The 17,530-nt window shown below is 38.3% G+C and overlaps 1 protein-coding gene across 1 annotated transcript in view; it reads right to left on the bottom strand.

The window, feature by feature from the left end:
• The window catches only part of SYTL5 (synaptotagmin like 5), a 148,527-nt gene that overhangs the window by 20,491 nt on the left and 110,506 nt on the right, over positions 1-17,530 (bottom strand). Inside the window, exons 11-13 of the mRNA XM_020979637.2 lie at positions 14,580-14,758; positions 10,266-10,365; positions 8,175-8,336 (exon numbers count right to left, since the gene is read on the bottom strand). Of these exons, the coding sequence (XP_020835296.1) occupies positions 8,175-8,336; positions 10,266-10,365; positions 14,580-14,758 (441 nt within the window). The remainder of the gene's footprint in view (positions 1-8,174; positions 8,337-10,265; positions 10,366-14,579; positions 14,759-17,530) is intronic.

The raw sequence follows: 17,530 nt of genomic DNA on the forward strand, positions 1-17,530 counted from the left end.
GCTGTTTCTCAAAGCCTGACTCTTATTAATTCTGATCTCTCATTAGCAGAGAAAACGGGCCCTCCAGGTCATGTTTCATCTCCCAACTTGGATAATGTGTGCAATATCTCAGGGACTCCTTATGACTCAGACTGCCAAGAATGAGGAAGCTGTTGTTTTGGAATGACTAAAACAGATGACTGAGAATGAAATTTTGCTTTGGTAATCACACTGTATGATAATAATACAGAGCCCAATGCAACCGCAGACATACTAAACGTCTTGCCCCACCATTCTGTCTGGGACTAGAATGGTTCCCATAGAGAAGGAACATCCAACTGTATTCCTGCCATCTTGGAAAACCTTGACATCTACTTGTGTACTTGGATACTCAGCACAGTGGCCAAGCATGACAAATGAACAGCTCTCTGCAGTTGTCACCATTTCCTCTGATGCCCTTTGGCATTTTAGCAGAAGGGTGGGGGAGGATAGGAATTAAAGAAACTGAAAAAAATATTGAGTTTTCCTGCCATTCAAGGAAGACCCATGAATACACCCTCCTGTAGAAACACACACACACACACACACACACACACAAACACACGTTTTGATCTCAAATAGTAATCTATGACCTCAATAAAAACCTGTAGTTTGAGTATTTGATATCTGGCAACTTGTGCATCATTTTGTACTTGGAAGAAAATGACATTTTATCTGCTTCTAGTACACGATAGAAAAACTGGTGGGAATGATTCCAGTTATAGATCATTGCTATCATTTTCATGTGATTATTTATCTTCCCTGTTGCTTTTAAAGCCCAATTCTACGCACTGACTTTGCATTTTGGGATTCAATCTATGTAAAATGTTAAACTGCCTGCTATTTTCATTTATTTTGTTATACACAAGATGCCAAGGCACTGTTACATCTTAGTTTAACCAAAGCCCTCATTTGGTGCCCACAATGCTTATGAGATACCCACAAAAGCAAACTAAGCCAGTGAAAGGAACACTGACTCTGGAGTCAAGAGAGGATCTGGGTTCATATCTTACCTCTGTCTCTTAATAACTGTGTGACCTTGGACAAGTCACTTAACTTCTTTGGCTTTAGTTTCCTCATTTATAAAATGGGAGGATTGGATTACATGGCTTCTGGAGTCCCTTCTAGCTCTCAATTTTACACCATGATCCTATGAATTTAGGTAGGCTAAATCATAAAGGTCATTGATGGGTCCACCTGTAATGTTATACTCAGTGTTGCTGGGTAAGTTACTCTTGGCTATAAGCCCATATCCTTTGCTTATGGAATACCATATACCAAGGTCTCTGGTCCTTTATACTGGTGGCTGCTAAGCTATGTGTGAGCCTGACTTTGGCTCCTTGGTACTTGAATTCTTTCTTTCTGACTGTTTGTAGTACTTTTTCTTTGATCTGGAAGCTCTGGTTTTTGGCTATGTTCCAGGGAGTGTTCATTCTGGAGTTTCTTTTAGGAGAGACCAGTGGATTCTTTCTATTTCTAATTTGTGCTCTGGTTCTAAGAGATCTGGGCAATTTCCTTTTAAGGTTTCTTGTAATATGATATTTAGGTCCTTATTTTTTTTCAGTTAACGGATTTTAGATAGTCCAGTCAATTCTGAATTGTTTTCTCCTCAATTGTTTTCCAGGTCAGTTTTTTTTTTCTTTTTCTATGAGATACCTTACATTTTCTTCTATTTCTCAGCTTTTTGACTTTGTTTGAATACTTTTTGTCTCATGGAGTAATTTAATTTTTTTTTGGTCCATTCAGATTTTTAGAGAGTTTATTGCTTAGGCAACAAGCCATTAATTCCCTTTCCAATTATTTTTTCCATTGCTCTCATTTATTTTGCATTTTTTTCCCTCTATTGTTCTCATTCATCTAAAAAAAACACTTCAAACATTTTTTTAAACTTTTGTTTCACTTCTTCCAGGAATTCTATTTGAGCTTGTGCCCAAACTGTGTTTTTCTCTGAATCAATTGTAGACATTTTAGAGTCATCCTTTTCTGCATTCGTGTTGAGCCTCCTTGTTACCATACTAGCTTATTATGATGGGGTTCTTTTTTTTGTTTGTCCACTGTTCCAGTCAGCTTCCTAACTTCAGACTTGATATTAGGGCTAAGCTCTGTGGCACTTCTGGAGGGAAAGTATGAGCATGTCCTGTTGCTGCTTTCTTAGGATCTTGAGTTTTGTGTTATTCCAGGAACTAGGGGACAAGTTGGGGACCTACAAGCTTTCAGTGCTCCCACAATGATGATTCAGGGCAAAGTATGATTGCTGCTCCCCTGGTCTGAGCTCTGCAAATTCCTGACCTGGATTTAGATCTGAGCAGGAATAGACTCCTGCTGGACTCTGCTCCTATCAGCCAACTGGAAAGCTCTATCAGCTCCGAGTGGAAGAATTGTAGGTTCCCCTTTGGTCTGGGATTCCCACCTATTTATTGCTCTGCAGGCTGGGCTAGATGTTGGAGGTAAGGTCTGAGCCACACCACGGTGACTGCTGTGGCTGCTACTGCTGCTGGTGGTTTCTTAACTTCCTCCTTAGTCTATACACAGCTCAGGATCTCCTGAGCTGAGAACATCATTGCCATTTGTTGGTCCCCCTGTCACTCCACCATGGACTGGCTAGGGGTTTGTTAACAAGGCTGCCAGTTGGCACCTCTCCCCATTGCAGTGCCTCAGTGTGGGTCTAAGAAACCCGTCTTACCTAGTGCTCAGCTGCTACCTGCCAACTGGCGGGCTCCATGCATGGCATGCTCCTGACTCAACCATATCTCCACTGTCTGCAGACCTCCCTGTCTATTCCAAGCTGAGTGTGGTGAAGGACTCACTGTTATTCTTTTCTGCATTTTTCCATCAGTATTTGGGTCTGGTGTGTTTTCTATAACTGTTAAGAGGAGATTATGGAGATAAGCTCATCACATTACTTCCTATCACTCCAATATCTTGGTTCTGCCTCTCTCTCTGTACCTCTTCTTATAATGCCCTCCTACCTTCCTCAATTACTTCAATGCCTGGCTCACAAAATCCTCTTCTTTACTATAACTTCTGCCATCATCCTTGGTGACTTTAACATTCATGATGATGGCCATTCTAAGATCCTTAGTCCCTGACACACAGTTTTCAGCATCTAGTGACTCCCAGCTTCATGGTTTTTTAAGCTGCTTGCATGTACAATTAATTCATTTTAATAAACATCCACTAAGTATCTACTACATGTGAGACTTTGTGTTAAGCACTGGAGGTACAAAGGCAAAAAAAAAAATTAGCAAGTCACAGCCTTTAGGTGTTTACTTTCCATGGGGTGAATTGGATTCTATCACTTAAAATGGCTATACTCAAATTGTCTTCCTGACTACAACCTCTTTACCTTCTACTTTTATAAGGAAGATAACATATTACAGTAAAAAAAGTGTCAGTCCCAGGCCTTGGAAGAGCTCAAAAAGGATTTCAAGAAGTAAGTAAGAGAAGTAGAGGAAAAGTTGGGAAGAGAAATAAGAGTGATGCAAGAAAATCATGAAAAACAAGTCAACAGCTTGCTAAAGGAGACCCAAAAAAATACTGAAGAAAATAACACCTTAAAAAATAGGCTAACCCAAATGGCAAAAGAGGTCCAAAAAGCCAATGAGGAGAAGAATGCTCTACAAAGAAAAATCGGCCAAATGAAAAGGAAGTCCAAACGCTTACTGAAGAAAATACTTCCTTAAAAATTAGAATAGAGCAATTGGTAGCTAGTGACTTTATGAGAAATCAAGACACTGTAAAACAAATCCAAATGAATGAAAAATTAGAAAACAATGTGAAATATCACATTGGAAAAACAACTGACCTGGAAAATAGGTCCAGAAGAGATAATTTAAAAATTATTGGGCTATCTGAAAGCCATGATCAAAAAAAGAGCCTAGATATCATGTTTCAAGAAATTATCAAGTAAAACTGCCTGGATATTTTAGAACCAGAGGACAAAAAAGAATCCACCAATCTCCTCCTGAAAGAGATCCCCAAAGGAAAACCCCTAGGAATATTGTAGCCAAATTCCAGAGTTCCGGGTCAAGGAGAAAATATTACAAGCAGCCAGAAAGAAACAATTCAAGTATAGTGGAAACACAATCAGGATAACACAAGATTTAGCAGCTTCTATATTAAGGGACTGCATTCTATCATATAGAATATAATATTCCAGAGGGCAAAGGAGATAGGATTAAAACCAAGAATCACCTACCCAGCAAAACTGAGTATAATTCTTCAGGGGAAAAAATGGTCAGTCAGTGAAATAGAGGACTTTCAAGCATTCTTGATGAAAAGATGAGAGCTGAATAGAAAATCTGACTTTCAAATACAAGACTCAAGTGGAACATGAAGAGGTAAACAGGAAAGAGAAATCATAAGAGACTTATTAAGGTTGAACTGTTTACATTCCTGCATGGAAAGATGATATTTATAACTCATGAGACCTCTGCCAGTATTAGGGTAGTGGGAAGGGAAAAATTATGTGTAGGTATAGATAGATAGATAGATAGATAGATAGATAGATAGATAGATAGATAGATAGATAGATGATGGATGGATGGATGGATAGATAGATAGATAGATAGATGGCACAGGGTGAGTTGAAGATGAAGGGGTTGTATCTGGAAAATAAAAATAAGGGGTGAGAGAGGATTATACGGGGAGAAGGAGAAAGGGAGAGGCAGAGTGGAGTAAATTATCTCACAAAAGAACAGAAAAGAAAAGGGTCTTACAGTAGAGGGGAAATAGAGGAAGGAGAAAGGGAATGAGTGAATTTTAATTTCATAGTATTTGGCTTAAGGAGGGAATAACATACACACTCAATTGGGTATGGAAAGCTGTCTTACCCTACAGGAAAATAGGGGGAGAAGGGGACAAGAGAGCAGGGGAATGACAGTGGGGAGGGCAGATTGGGAAAGGGGGTAATCAGAAGCAAACACTTCTGAGGCGGAACAGGGTCAAAAGAAAGAATAGAATAAATGGGGGGGCAGGATAGGATTAAGGGAAAGTAGAGTTAGTTTTTCACAACATGACTACTATGGAAGTGTTTTGCATAACTGCACATGTATAACCTATATTGAGTTGCTTGCCTTTTCAATGAGGGTGGGTGGGGAGGGAGGAAGGGAGAAAATTTGGAACCCAAAGTTTTAAAAACACATATTTAAAAAAATGTTTTCACATGCAGCTGGGAAATAAGAAATACAGGAAATGGGGTACAGAAATCTATCCTGCCCTACAGGAAAGGGGAAGGGGATAAGAGAAGGGGGGGAGAGATAGAAGGGAGGGCAGACTTGGAATATTCAGAATGCATACCATCTTGGGGGGGGAGGGGTAAGATGGGGTGAAAATTTGGGACTCAAAATCTTGTGGAAGCAAATGTTGAAAACTAAAAATAAATAAATTTTAAAAGAAAAAATTTTAAAAAAATTAAAAATTAAAAAAAATTTTAAAATGCTAGATTTGGATTCAGGGACCTGGGTTTAAATCTGTACTCTTGCACCAGTACTACCTGTGTGACTTTGGATGAGTAAGGAGCCTCAATTTCCTCAAATGTGAAATTAGGGGGTTGGACTAAATGACCTCAAAGTTCTGATACTATGACCCTTCCTTTCTACCATACTTGTTCTTTCTCCTTACTGGGATCTCTATCCCCTTAAATCATCCCTAATCTCTCATTCTACTACCCTGGTTCTCTGTTTATTTGATTCCCTATCCAGTCTGAAACCATTAACCATTTCAAAGATGCACTGGCTATTGTCCTAGGATCCTTAAATCTCTGTGATTCTTACCCATCTTATACTCCTATCCTCTTGCTTTTTCAAAAGAAGCATCCTTCTCCTTTGTTAAAGATAACTAATAATAAGAGTTAGCATTTATATAGCGCTTTAAGATATGCAAAATTATTTACAAATATTATCTCACAAGAATATAATCTCCACAACAACCCAGGGAACTAGATGCTATTATCATCCCTATTTTATAGATAAGGAAACTAAGTGAATTGCTCGGGCACATAGCTGGTAAACATCCAAGGCTGGATTAGAACTCAGGTCTTTCTGACTTCAGGTCCAGCACTCTATGTACTATGCCACTTATCTGCCTAGATGTTGCCCAACTGTGCTTACACATGTTCTTGATTTCATCCCTTTTCAATTCCTAGAGACCCTGTTTCATTAATTTTTCCTCCTCTTTTTTTTGCATGTTCAGTCTCTCTTTTTCCACTGTCTCCTTCCCTTCTGCCTTCAAATATCATCATTTTGTGTCTGCTAAGCTCTTCTCTCTATCTTTTTACAGATGACTTTCTTGAGAGAATAGTCTTACTGCTTCTTTCTCAAAACCTACTCACTCTTTAACTCTGTTCGAATCTCTCTTATTCATTATCACTACTTAATCACTCCACTAAAGATGTTTCCTTTCAGGTCTTACATGGCTTCCATCCCTCACCAATAGAAAGACCTCATGACTTTTTCTTGGTTCATATCTTACTGAACCTCAGCACAGCACCTAACACTACTGATCAACCCTCCTCCCTGAAGCTATTGTGGAATAAAAATTAACATTAAATCTGGTTTCTGCTGTATTTATTTTACATGTAATTGATGTTATGATGATTGATTTTTATAATTGTTAGTATCTGTCTGAACTCCCGTGGCTCAAAAATGTTGTCTTTCCTAGTATAAATGTGTTTAAAGGTGTGGTTGAAAGGAAATGTTGTTACCACTCCTATACTATCCCCTGGGACATTTGCTTGCTGTCTGAAAGCCTCAACCAGCTTAACCTGGTGCCGTCCTCTCAAAAGAGAAATCCTTGCCTGTCCTAGTGCAAATAAGAGTGGTTTTGATCTCCCTCAAGAGGACTCACTGGGTGGTTCTGATTTTCTAGCCAAGATTACAGGAGGAAGATGAGTACCACAAAACAATTAATCTTCCTTAATTGTCAGAGAAGGGTGTGATCAGCCACATCCAGATGTCAACCCACTTTCCCCAGTGTAGTAAATTATAAGGTTCCCCAACTACCTAGACCTGCTCATTTCCTGTAATAAAAAAGTCCTTCCCCCTTCAAATGGGGTTCACCAGCTTTACTGAGGTGGCCAGTCTGACCCACTTTGTTAATAGCTATATGCCTCACTGTTAATAAATTGATTATGCTCAGAGAATGTACCTCAGTTTATCTTTATTGCATTGTTTTCCACAGTATCTGATTCTTCATCAGATTCCATGGCATTGCCCTTTCCTGGTTCTCCTCCTAACTCTCAGACCATTTCACTTCCATAATTAGATTCTCTTCCTGATCTTTAAATATAGTTTTTCTACAAGGTACTATCCTGAACTCGCCTGTTCTTTTCTCTCCTCTTGGGTTATTTCATTTATTTCCATAGCTTCTACTCTCACCTTCACGTGGATGTCTTTCCTTATTTGCCAAAAGTACAAGCAGGTTGGACTAGATGGTTTCTAAGGTCTCTCAGAAATTGTAGATCTATGATTACAAAATCTCTATCTCCAGCCTTAACCCTTTCTCTCTCTCTTTTTTTGTTTAAAAGGAGATTTTGGCCAAATGTTATTTCCTAGCAATTAGAAGTAACTCAAAGTGAAATGAGATGCCTCAGAAGGTTGACATTCCCAAAAGTCTTCAAGTGGAGGCCAGATGATCATTTCTTGGGATGTTGATAGAGGGCATATTTTCTGAGGTATGGGGTAGATGACAACTGAGGTCCCTTCCACCTCTGATCATCTGTAATTTTATAACCTTCAATAAATAAGAAACTCACTATCTTAACAAGAAGTTCAACTGTAATTGTTAAGAAAATTCTTTTTTATATGGATCCATACTCTACTCCTCTATAAAGTCTCCCCATTAGGTTCTAGTGATGGAGCAGTAACAAAGTATAATACCTTGTCCCCATGATAATAACCCTTCAATTATTTTAAGATAGCTCTCATGCCCTGACTCCTATTTTTTCTTCTCCAGGCCTCACATCCCTAGTTCTTTTAATTGTACTCTACCTCCTATATGATATGAGACTTCATAATTCTTTCTGCTCTTTTCCAAATGGACCCCAGTTGATCAGTGATCTTCTTAAAATGACCCACATTGGTCCAGTGGCATCAGTTTAATTCATAATTCAACATTTAATGCCTCATTGCATGACTAGCCCAGTTAGTCCTGCTTACCTTGGGCTGGAGCACAAACCACTCATCACTTGGATTATCAAAGTTCCATGAATCAAAAGGAATTTCCACCTCGCCAAGGAAGCTGTTCCGCCCAAATCGGTCATAATGCCAGACAGAAAGCTGAAGGGTTCTTGTTTCCAGTTGAGTGTGGCTAATGGTATACTAGAATATAACACAAACAAATATGTTCATTAATGGAGGTCTTTCTCAGTTGTTAAGAACAGATTGGGATTCAGTTCACCTACTCCTTTATTGAACCACTTTCATCAGCAACAGAAATACTGAACAGTAAAGAACTCATTATCTTTGTTATCCTCCAACCACTGAAGGAAAAAAATAAATCCATTTTTTTTTTGTATTTCTCCTAGCACAGAGAAAAAATAGATATACACACAGGTATGTATATGCATATACATATATAGTGTATATATGCATATATACACTATATATGTGTGGATAGATAGATAGATAGATAGATAGATAGATAGATAGATAGATAGATAGATAAATTCTTTTTGAAGACAATTCCAATTAGGGTTTATAGGAGACAGAAAGATTTTTTTTAAATTTTTTGTCATTTTATAATTTTTGTCTATTTTTCATTAGCCTCTGTTTGATTATTTCTTGGAAAGATTCTTTTCAAAGTTTAGCTTTAAACAAGAATTATCTATTTTGCAGCTGTTGTTTTATATCTAAAAGAATAGGATTTTTTCAATTGGAAGGGACTTTGCAGTTCCTCTATTCCAACTTGTTCATTTTTAACAGAGGGAAAAACCAAGACCCAGAGGAGTTAAGTGAAATACTCCATCTAGGTCCATACAATGAATTTGCAGCAGAGCCAAATTCACGCACAGGTTCTCCATTGATTAGTCTTGTGCTCTTGCCACTATGCCATAGTGACTTCAATAGATTCCAATGAATTATAAGGTACTCTATTAATATATTTATTAATATTGCAGCATGGATAGTGATAGAGTACTTGACTTGAATTCAGAAAGACCTGAGTTCAAATTCTACCCTGGGATCCTTACTAGCTGCAGAACCCTGGGCAAGTCACTTAAACAAGGGGGTTGGACTCAGTGACATCTACCATCCCTTCTAGTTTTAAATCTGTGATCCTATGAAATCCAGAAAACAGCCTACAGAGATATAATCAGCAGTCAAGACTTCAGTCTTCCAAGACAAACTTCCTGAGACTTCTACCTTTTTTGTTTTTTTCTTAAAGGACTCATCCACTCTCTAGGTCTTTGACTTAGCCTTGTTATGGTTGGATAGGCCCACTGTTGAATAGGAATTATATTCTTCTTATGTACTTTTCATATTATAATTTCTACTATGTTTATTCACATATTTGACCTTATCCTTACTATATCATAAGGTCTTTGAGGGCATAAGCTGGGTCTTATATATTTTAGTGTTTATCTCAGAAGATAGCAATTTTCTCCTCTTTTTAAGAGAGAGAGAGAGAGAGAGGAGAGAGAGAGAGAGAGAGAGAGAGAGAGAGTTATGCTTCTTTCCCCAGGTTACTTCCCCTAGAACTTTCACATCCATCCATAAATCTTAATGTATTGGATTATTCCCTATCCATCTTCCTAAACTTAGCTCCATTTAAATCCTGTGAATAGTAAATAATCACACTGTCCAAGTACCATAATCACCTTATACAGGATGAGACGTCAAGTCCATAGCAAAACTATGACTAGATCCAGAAAACTACTGTACCAATTCTTTGACAAAGTTATTTTGAAAAGACCCAGGAACCTATTATATCCCCAAGAATAACAATTCTCACTACAACAAAAATCTGTTGGGTTGCCATTACTTAAAACCCAACTGCAAAGTCAACAGTAGTAAAATCATAAGAGTAAAAGTGACTTTACTTTGGGATTTAATTTAATTTGGGATACCTTTGGAATGCCCTTGGTGACAGGAGAACAAAGATCTTCACAAATTCAAATGCATCAAAATCTACTATTTTGTCAGATAAAAATATTTCTAATTAGTAAAAACTTTCAGCCATTTACAAACAGTATGCAGTTGTAAACTAACTCAGGAATGTGTCGTGCATTATTAATTTGAAAGAGCTCTCACCTTTAGAATCTCATTAAATTCTGGATTGGTGCCTGTTCTGATTTTGGTCTTGCGTTTATTGTTTCGTGATTTGTCAGGAAGAAGGTATGATTTCACATAGCTGTAGATGATAAAAATGAAGCTGGTGATTGGAAACATAAAACAATTCTCTCCCCACTCCAATCCATCCTCCATTAAGCCACTAAAGTGATTTTCCTCAAGTGAAGGTCTGACTATGTTATCCCCTCATTCAATTAACTCCAGTGGCTCCCTATTGCCTCCAGGATTGAATACAAAATCCTCTCCTTGGCATTCAAAACCTTTATAACTTAGCTTCCCCTACCTTTCCAGTTTTCTTATGCTTTACTTCCTGCCATGTACTATTTCATCCAGTGAGATTGGCATCCTTCCTGCTTTATGAACAAGACACTCTATCTCTAGGCTCTAAGCAATTTCTTTGGCTGACCTCCATATCTGCAATGTTCTCCTTCCTCATTTCCACTGGCTTCCCTAGCTTCCTTTAAGTATCTATTAAAATCCCACCTTTTATTGGAAGCCTTTTCCAACCCCTCTAAATTCTAGGGCCTTCCCTCTCAATTATTTCCTATTCATCCCATCTACAACTTGTTTGTACAGAATTATTTGTTGTCTTTCCCATTAGATTGTAAACTCGAGGAAAGGGACTGACTTTTGCCTCTTTTTGTATTCCCAACACTTAGCATAGTGCCTAGCATATAATAGGCACTTAATAAATGTTTATTAATTGATTGATTGGTTGAAAATACACCTTCCCAAAAAAGTCATGGATTTATATGAGCAAATAAAAGATGAGGGGAGAGAATAGGTTAAGAAGAGAAAAAGTCAGGCTAAGGTACATAGTATACAGTTTATATTTGACTTCAACATGTTGTCCAGAGGTCATTTGTGGTCCTACAAAGATTCCTGGTGATTGTCATTATATCCCTACACTCTTATTCTGCTTCGGATGGCCTCCTTACCTGCCATAAAATTGTGTTGGAGAATTGAGTCAGTGATAATGAGTAGGGTAAGAAGAGACAGAAATCAAGAAATGACAACCTCTAGGAATAACAGCACTTACTTTGAATATGGATCAACAATAACCTTGGGAGATAGTTAACAAATCCCAGAGAGTGAGGGAACAGATCAACAGAATGGACTAGGGAGGAAGGTACAAAATACTATATAACTCATGGATGGATATATTGGACCCTCAATAACCATATCCAGGCTAGTCTCAAATATTTATGTTGGTCCTGGAGACTCCTGGGATCCGATCAAATTGTATTCTTTCTCCTCTAAATAAATTCCATACTCTTCATCTACCTATCTTTTCTTGAACTGCTCCTTATGCTTGTCATTGTCTGATCACCTCCTTCCCTACCCCTCCTCCTCTCTCCCTAGTGACATCCTAGCCAGCTTACGCACTTGCTATTCCAGGAAGTTTTTCCTGATGTTCCTAGCCACCTGTGTCCTCTCACTTAATACAATGAATTTTTGCTCCCATTACACATGTCATATTATAATGTCTACTGTATTTATTTGTGGAAATGTTTTTTTAATCACCTTGGGGGCAGGGACTGTGTTTTCTTTATCTTTATGCCTTCCCAGTGCCTAATATAATATTCTGCATATAGCAGGCATTTAATGTTTGTTGAATGAATGAAACCAATTTGTTCTTAGAGTACACTAATTTCAATAAGCATTTATTAGGCATCTATTATACACAAGACCTGATGCTAGATGCTACAGATATAGATATCTTTGTATCACCTTGATTAGCATACCACTTGGCACAAAGAAGGAGAATAATGAATGTTTATTGTTCAATAGTCGATAAACATTTATTAAGTGCATACTATATGCCAGGCACTGTGCTAAGCACTACAGATACAAAGAAAGGCAAAAGACAGTCCTAGATGTTGAGGAGCTCACCTCTAATGGAGGAGACAACATGCAAACAGCAATGTGGGAAGAAGTTGTATACAGGATAAATTGGAGATAAGCAATAGAAGGAAGACACCAATTTATAAAGGAGATAACACTTTAGTTAAGTCTTGAAGGGAAAAAGATTCCTAGGTGTGAAAGTGAGAAGGGGGAGTATCTGAATCATGGCCAACAATCTGGGCCAAAGAATGGAAATGGGGAATGGAATGAGGAGTATGTGGATAGGGAGTAGGCCATATTGGCTAGATATTGAGTATATGGGTGGGAGGCAGCATAGGAAAGATGGGTTGGAACAGGACTGAGAAGGCCTTTTAATGTGAAACAGAAGAGTTTGCGTCTTCCCCTAGGGGCAATAAGGAGGGGTCACTGAAGCTTCTTGAGCCCTAGAGCAACATGGTAATAACATCTTTGTGATTAGATAGATAACTAGTGGAGACCTTGACAAAAATAAGGGGACTTCAGAGGAGGGGTGGGTTTAGGAGGTAAGAGAATAAGTTTTGTTTTGGACATACTGAGTTTAACAGAACTATTTGATAGGCAGCTAGGTTGTGCAGTAGACACCTAGAGTCAGGAACACAAGTTCAAAACCCACTTCAGACCTTTACTGACTGTATGACCTTGGGCAAATCATTTATCCTCTGTCTGCCTTGATTATATAATAGCACTTATTTCCCAAGGTTGCTGTGAAGATAAAATAATATTTGTATAAAGTGCTTTGTAAAGTGCTATAGCGTTCTCACAGTGCTATATAAATGATGCTATTATTTTGTGATTATTATTATTATTACTATTACATAAATTCTAGATATTATTAAATGCTAGTTAGTCATTGGAATCCAGATAGAGATGTTCAGTAGGTGCTGACTAAGTGGGACTTGTGTGGAGAAGAGGTATAAGGGCTTGATATGTAGATTTGGTAATTGTTTGCATAGATAAGTGAATCCACCAGAAATGCTGAGACCACTAAGAGAATATGTGGATTGGAGAGACTACCTAGAACAAAGCCCTGGGCTACACCCATGCCTTGGGGTGGGGATGGATCTAGTAAATGAGAACCAGGAAAGAGCAATGTCATGAAAACTCAGAAAGTATCCAGGAGGAGGGAGTCAAAGGCAGTGTCAAAAGCTGCAAAGAAGTTAAGAAGGTTGAGGACTGAGAAATGGTTATTGGACTTAGCAATAAAGAGAGCATTGGTAACCTTGGAAAATGAAGCTTCAGTTGAGTGATGGGGTTGGAATCTAGATTACATGGGCTGGATAATGAGTGATAGGTGATGAGTACATAGATACACTGAGTATGTGATGGCTTTTTTATAGGAGTTTGGTTGGGAAGGAAAGAAGAGAAATGGGATGATGGGGGGATTGAGGGAATGGAAGCTTCAACTGAAAGTTTTTTTAAAAAATTGGGGAGATCTGGGCATGTTTGTAGGCATTAGAGATAGAGGAACTCTAGAGACAGAGGACAACGGTTGAAGGTTTAAGTTCCTAGAGGAGATTGAAGAGGATAGAATTAAGGACACAAATAGAGGCGTTGGTCTTTGTAAGGATAAGGATCACTTCTCTAATCCTAAAACTTCACCTGAGGCTGGAACAAAGGAGGAGAGAATTAGAGATGAAACTGAGGGAATCTCAGGTGAAGAACTGAGGTATTCCAGTAGATCAGGACAGTTGGCCTCCATTTTCTTGGTAAAGTATGAGGTAAGGTCCTTTGCCAAGAAAAAGGAGGCATGGGGGTAGTGTCGTAGCTTAAGGGGAGAAGAGAAAGTTTTGAACATTTTCTTTAGGGACTGTGATAGTCAATCAGGGAGGAAGAAAATGATTGTCATATAGTAGTAGTTAGGGACCATTTGAGATTAGATCCTTCCCTTTACCATGAAAATCCTTGACTTCCTGGTCCGGATTGTTTACTGAACTTGGGATCTGATTATACTTACTCTTTCCTCTTGGTCCGCAATTATATTCCATGACTCATTCTTGAGGTCGTGACAATTTCATAACTGACCTAGGCTTTGGGTCTTGGGCTGATCAAACAGCCTGGTAATTTTCTTTTTGACATTTTCCAGAAGAGAAATGAAGATTCTTTTTTTTTTTTAATCCCTTGGAGTATGCATGAGTGTAGGGTCCCTGTTTCATAGAACTGACCCTATTTATGGGTACTGATAACCTACAAGACGTATCTCCAAAACATTCTGTGTGATGATGACATCAATGTAACCAAGGAAGCATGAGCAGCAGGTATTTAGAAATGTAACAGAAGAATAGGGTGATATATAACTGTAGAATCTAATTTGAAAAGACAGGCATACTCAAATTTCTCCTCTTCACAAAATAAGTTATTTGGACTAGACAAAGGAACATGCTGTCTGCTTACGCATCTGTTCTCTGTTTCTTTTCATCTGCTATGGCTAGATTTCTGCAATTCTTTACAAAAATGTGGAGCCCGCCAGTTTTGTAGCAGTAGCTGATGTGCAGAAGGATTTCGCCGCTGACCTTCACGTTGCCATAGTCCCCTGTTTCACTATAAACACTCGTCATGCTGTTAAGGCTGGTCTGGAATAAACAAGATAAAAAGAGAAGTCCAGTGGTGCTCTAATGATCTCTTTGCAGAAACAAGTTTTTTTCTCCTTAATTCAATTACAATCCCTCTTCATTTCAGTGTGCAGACCAGCCCACAGTAATGGGCAGAAAAGTAGAATCAGCTGCTTGTTTTGCCTGTGTTACTTCATATCAAAGTAGGAAAAAGGATCTAATCTCATCAGTGTGAGGCAATAAACTTAATTACTATGGGGAGAATAATTCACTTTTGGGTTAGGGGTTGGGTGTGGGATACCATTCAACTTTTCCACCAACATTCATGTTCTCTTGACAACCAGAAAGAGTAAGGCACATTCCCAAGTGAGTATCCTACTTTATTCTCATGATTGGTCTCCGCATCAAGCAACTCAATACTACTCCTTGACTGGATATGGGAGGCAAGATCAACAAAAAGGTGGTCTGAGCATCCTCACGTATGCTCTGTTGGTCTCTACCCATCCATAGAGGCCCACCACTGAACTGCAGCAAGCTTTAGAGGGGTGGATCCAGAAAGCAGACAGTCACTACACAACTGCAAATGATTTGTAAAAATTTTTTGCTCAGAAGCCAAGTAGCCAAAGATTTCTCTAAGGCCATGCTTTCAAACTTTTTCAGCCCACAGATCATTTCAGAAAGATCAAAGAAAGTGTGGACCATACACCCTGATTCACTGTGAAAAAATACAAATAATAATGAACCCCCCCTCTAAATAATCCTTCTTTGTACCCTTTCTCCCCAGTGCCCCAGTTCTACCAAAATTAATGGAATGGATGACATAGTTTTTGCTGAGACATTAATGAGGCAAAGACTGCACTTTATTAAATATAATTAAATGTTTAGTTTATGCCATAAACTGAAAAAAGTGCTATTATATTATCAATATGATAGTATAAGATAGTATAAGTATAGGAATCACTTGAATGTAGATGGTGAGTGTAGAGTACTAGACTTGGGAGCAAGAAAGACATATGAATCTTGCTTTAGAGTCTTACTAGCTGTCTGACCCTGGGCAAGTCACTCATCTGACCCCTTCCAGCCTTAGTTTCCTCATCTGTCAAATAATGATAATGATAGCACTAACCAAGGTTAGAGAAGGGAGCCTGTCTCCTCTTTGCAATAGCTTTTCAGTGCTTAGAAGGATAGCAGGCTTTATTCAAAGGATTTTATAATTTCATAATCATTTAGGAATTACATCTCAATCTGGGTAAAAGAAGGGGATTCCATGATTATAAAGTCAGTGATTAAGAGCTAGAAAGGACCACAGAGGTCATCCTGTCCAACTTTAACAGATGAAGAAACTGGGGCCAAGTGAAGGACCAGGGGCTTGCACAGGGTTCTGTAGCTGCTTAGTATGAGTGTGAATAGTAGAACCCAGATCCCCTAATTTCTAGAGTCCTTTCCACTATTCTATTCTGCCTCTTGGGGTTACACAATATAGGATCACAGAACCTCTGAGTTGGAAACAATTTCAGAGAATATTCTAAAAATCTCCATGCGTAGCATGCAGTTTCCAATTGAAAGAGTATAGAGATGGTACATTCCTACATGCTTTCTGAGGCAGTCCATTCGCCCTCTAATTGTTAGTAAGTTGTGCCAATCATATCCGTTTGTAAACAAAGAGCCCTACCAATTCTGAAGGACTCCAAGGAAGTAATTCAATTTGGGAGACCAAACCAGTCTCAGCTATATGAGGACGTGCCAACTTTCTCCTCTTAACTAGGCCAAACAGACAATACTCAAATCTCTTATGATACTGATTAATTTAAAAGTAACTCTCTGAATCATTTGTCTGTTGTCTGGTACATAAGTTTTCAATCACCTGATGAAGATTGTCCTTGGACATAGGGTGATCACTTTAAGATTGGCCTTTAATTAAAAAACAAAACAAAACATAATACACCCTCTAGTTAGCTTAGTTAACAAAAAAAAAATATTCAAAGGACAGTTTACAAATTCTGCATTTCTCCCCCACACCCCACCCCATACATCCTCTAAGTGTGTTAGAAATGTAGCTGAGAAGGAAGAAAGAAGCAAAAGAAAAGCTAGAGGACTCACAGTATCAGAATCCACATCAGGAACATTTAAGTAGGTCCATTTCTTATCAGAGCCTGCTTGAGAGTTCTTTCAAAGGTTTGTGCAAAAGTCAAGAAAAAGAGGCATTAGAACAAGAAAAAAGACATAGCAGAGCAAAGGAAAAGCCATGAGGAAGCACAAGCTGGAAACCCTTACTGAGCAATTGAACTATGGCCCTCTTCTTAGGATGAATTAATTAGCAAATGTTTCCAGTTAATTTCTCTACCATGAGGAGGGAGAGAATTCTCAGCACTTTCTGGGAGCTCATGTATTTCTGCTCAGTAAAGATCTCTTAGACGAAAGACAAATATGTTTTGTTTTAAACAGAGCAGATATTAGACAGTAGATAAAACACAGGAAATCACCAAAGAGATAAATTGAAAGGACTCATTACATTACAAAAAGAATCAATATAAGCCATCCTTAAATAGTAAGCCTTCCCCCCCACATTTCCATTTAAAATATGACATAAATGAGCAATTTTCAAGTGACTTATTAGGGAAAAAAAATTAAGGCACATCTGTGTTTCCAAATGCAGGTCAAAGCTGCAAAAAGAAAGCCATTTCAACATTCCAGCATCCTTAAGATGCAATTCTCCATTTCTGAAAAGCCTAATAACAATACAAACGCAGCTGAAGTTGTACTATTAACAACTGATAATAGTGAAATAGTTAA

The sequence above is a fragment of the Phascolarctos cinereus genome, unplaced genomic scaffold, assembly GCF_003287225.1.
Source record: "Phascolarctos cinereus isolate Bilbo 61053 unplaced genomic scaffold, phaCin_HiC Scaffold_726;HRSCAF=1367, whole genome shotgun sequence".
In the NCBI taxonomy this organism is placed as follows: domain Eukaryota; kingdom Metazoa; phylum Chordata; class Mammalia; order Diprotodontia; family Phascolarctidae; genus Phascolarctos; species Phascolarctos cinereus.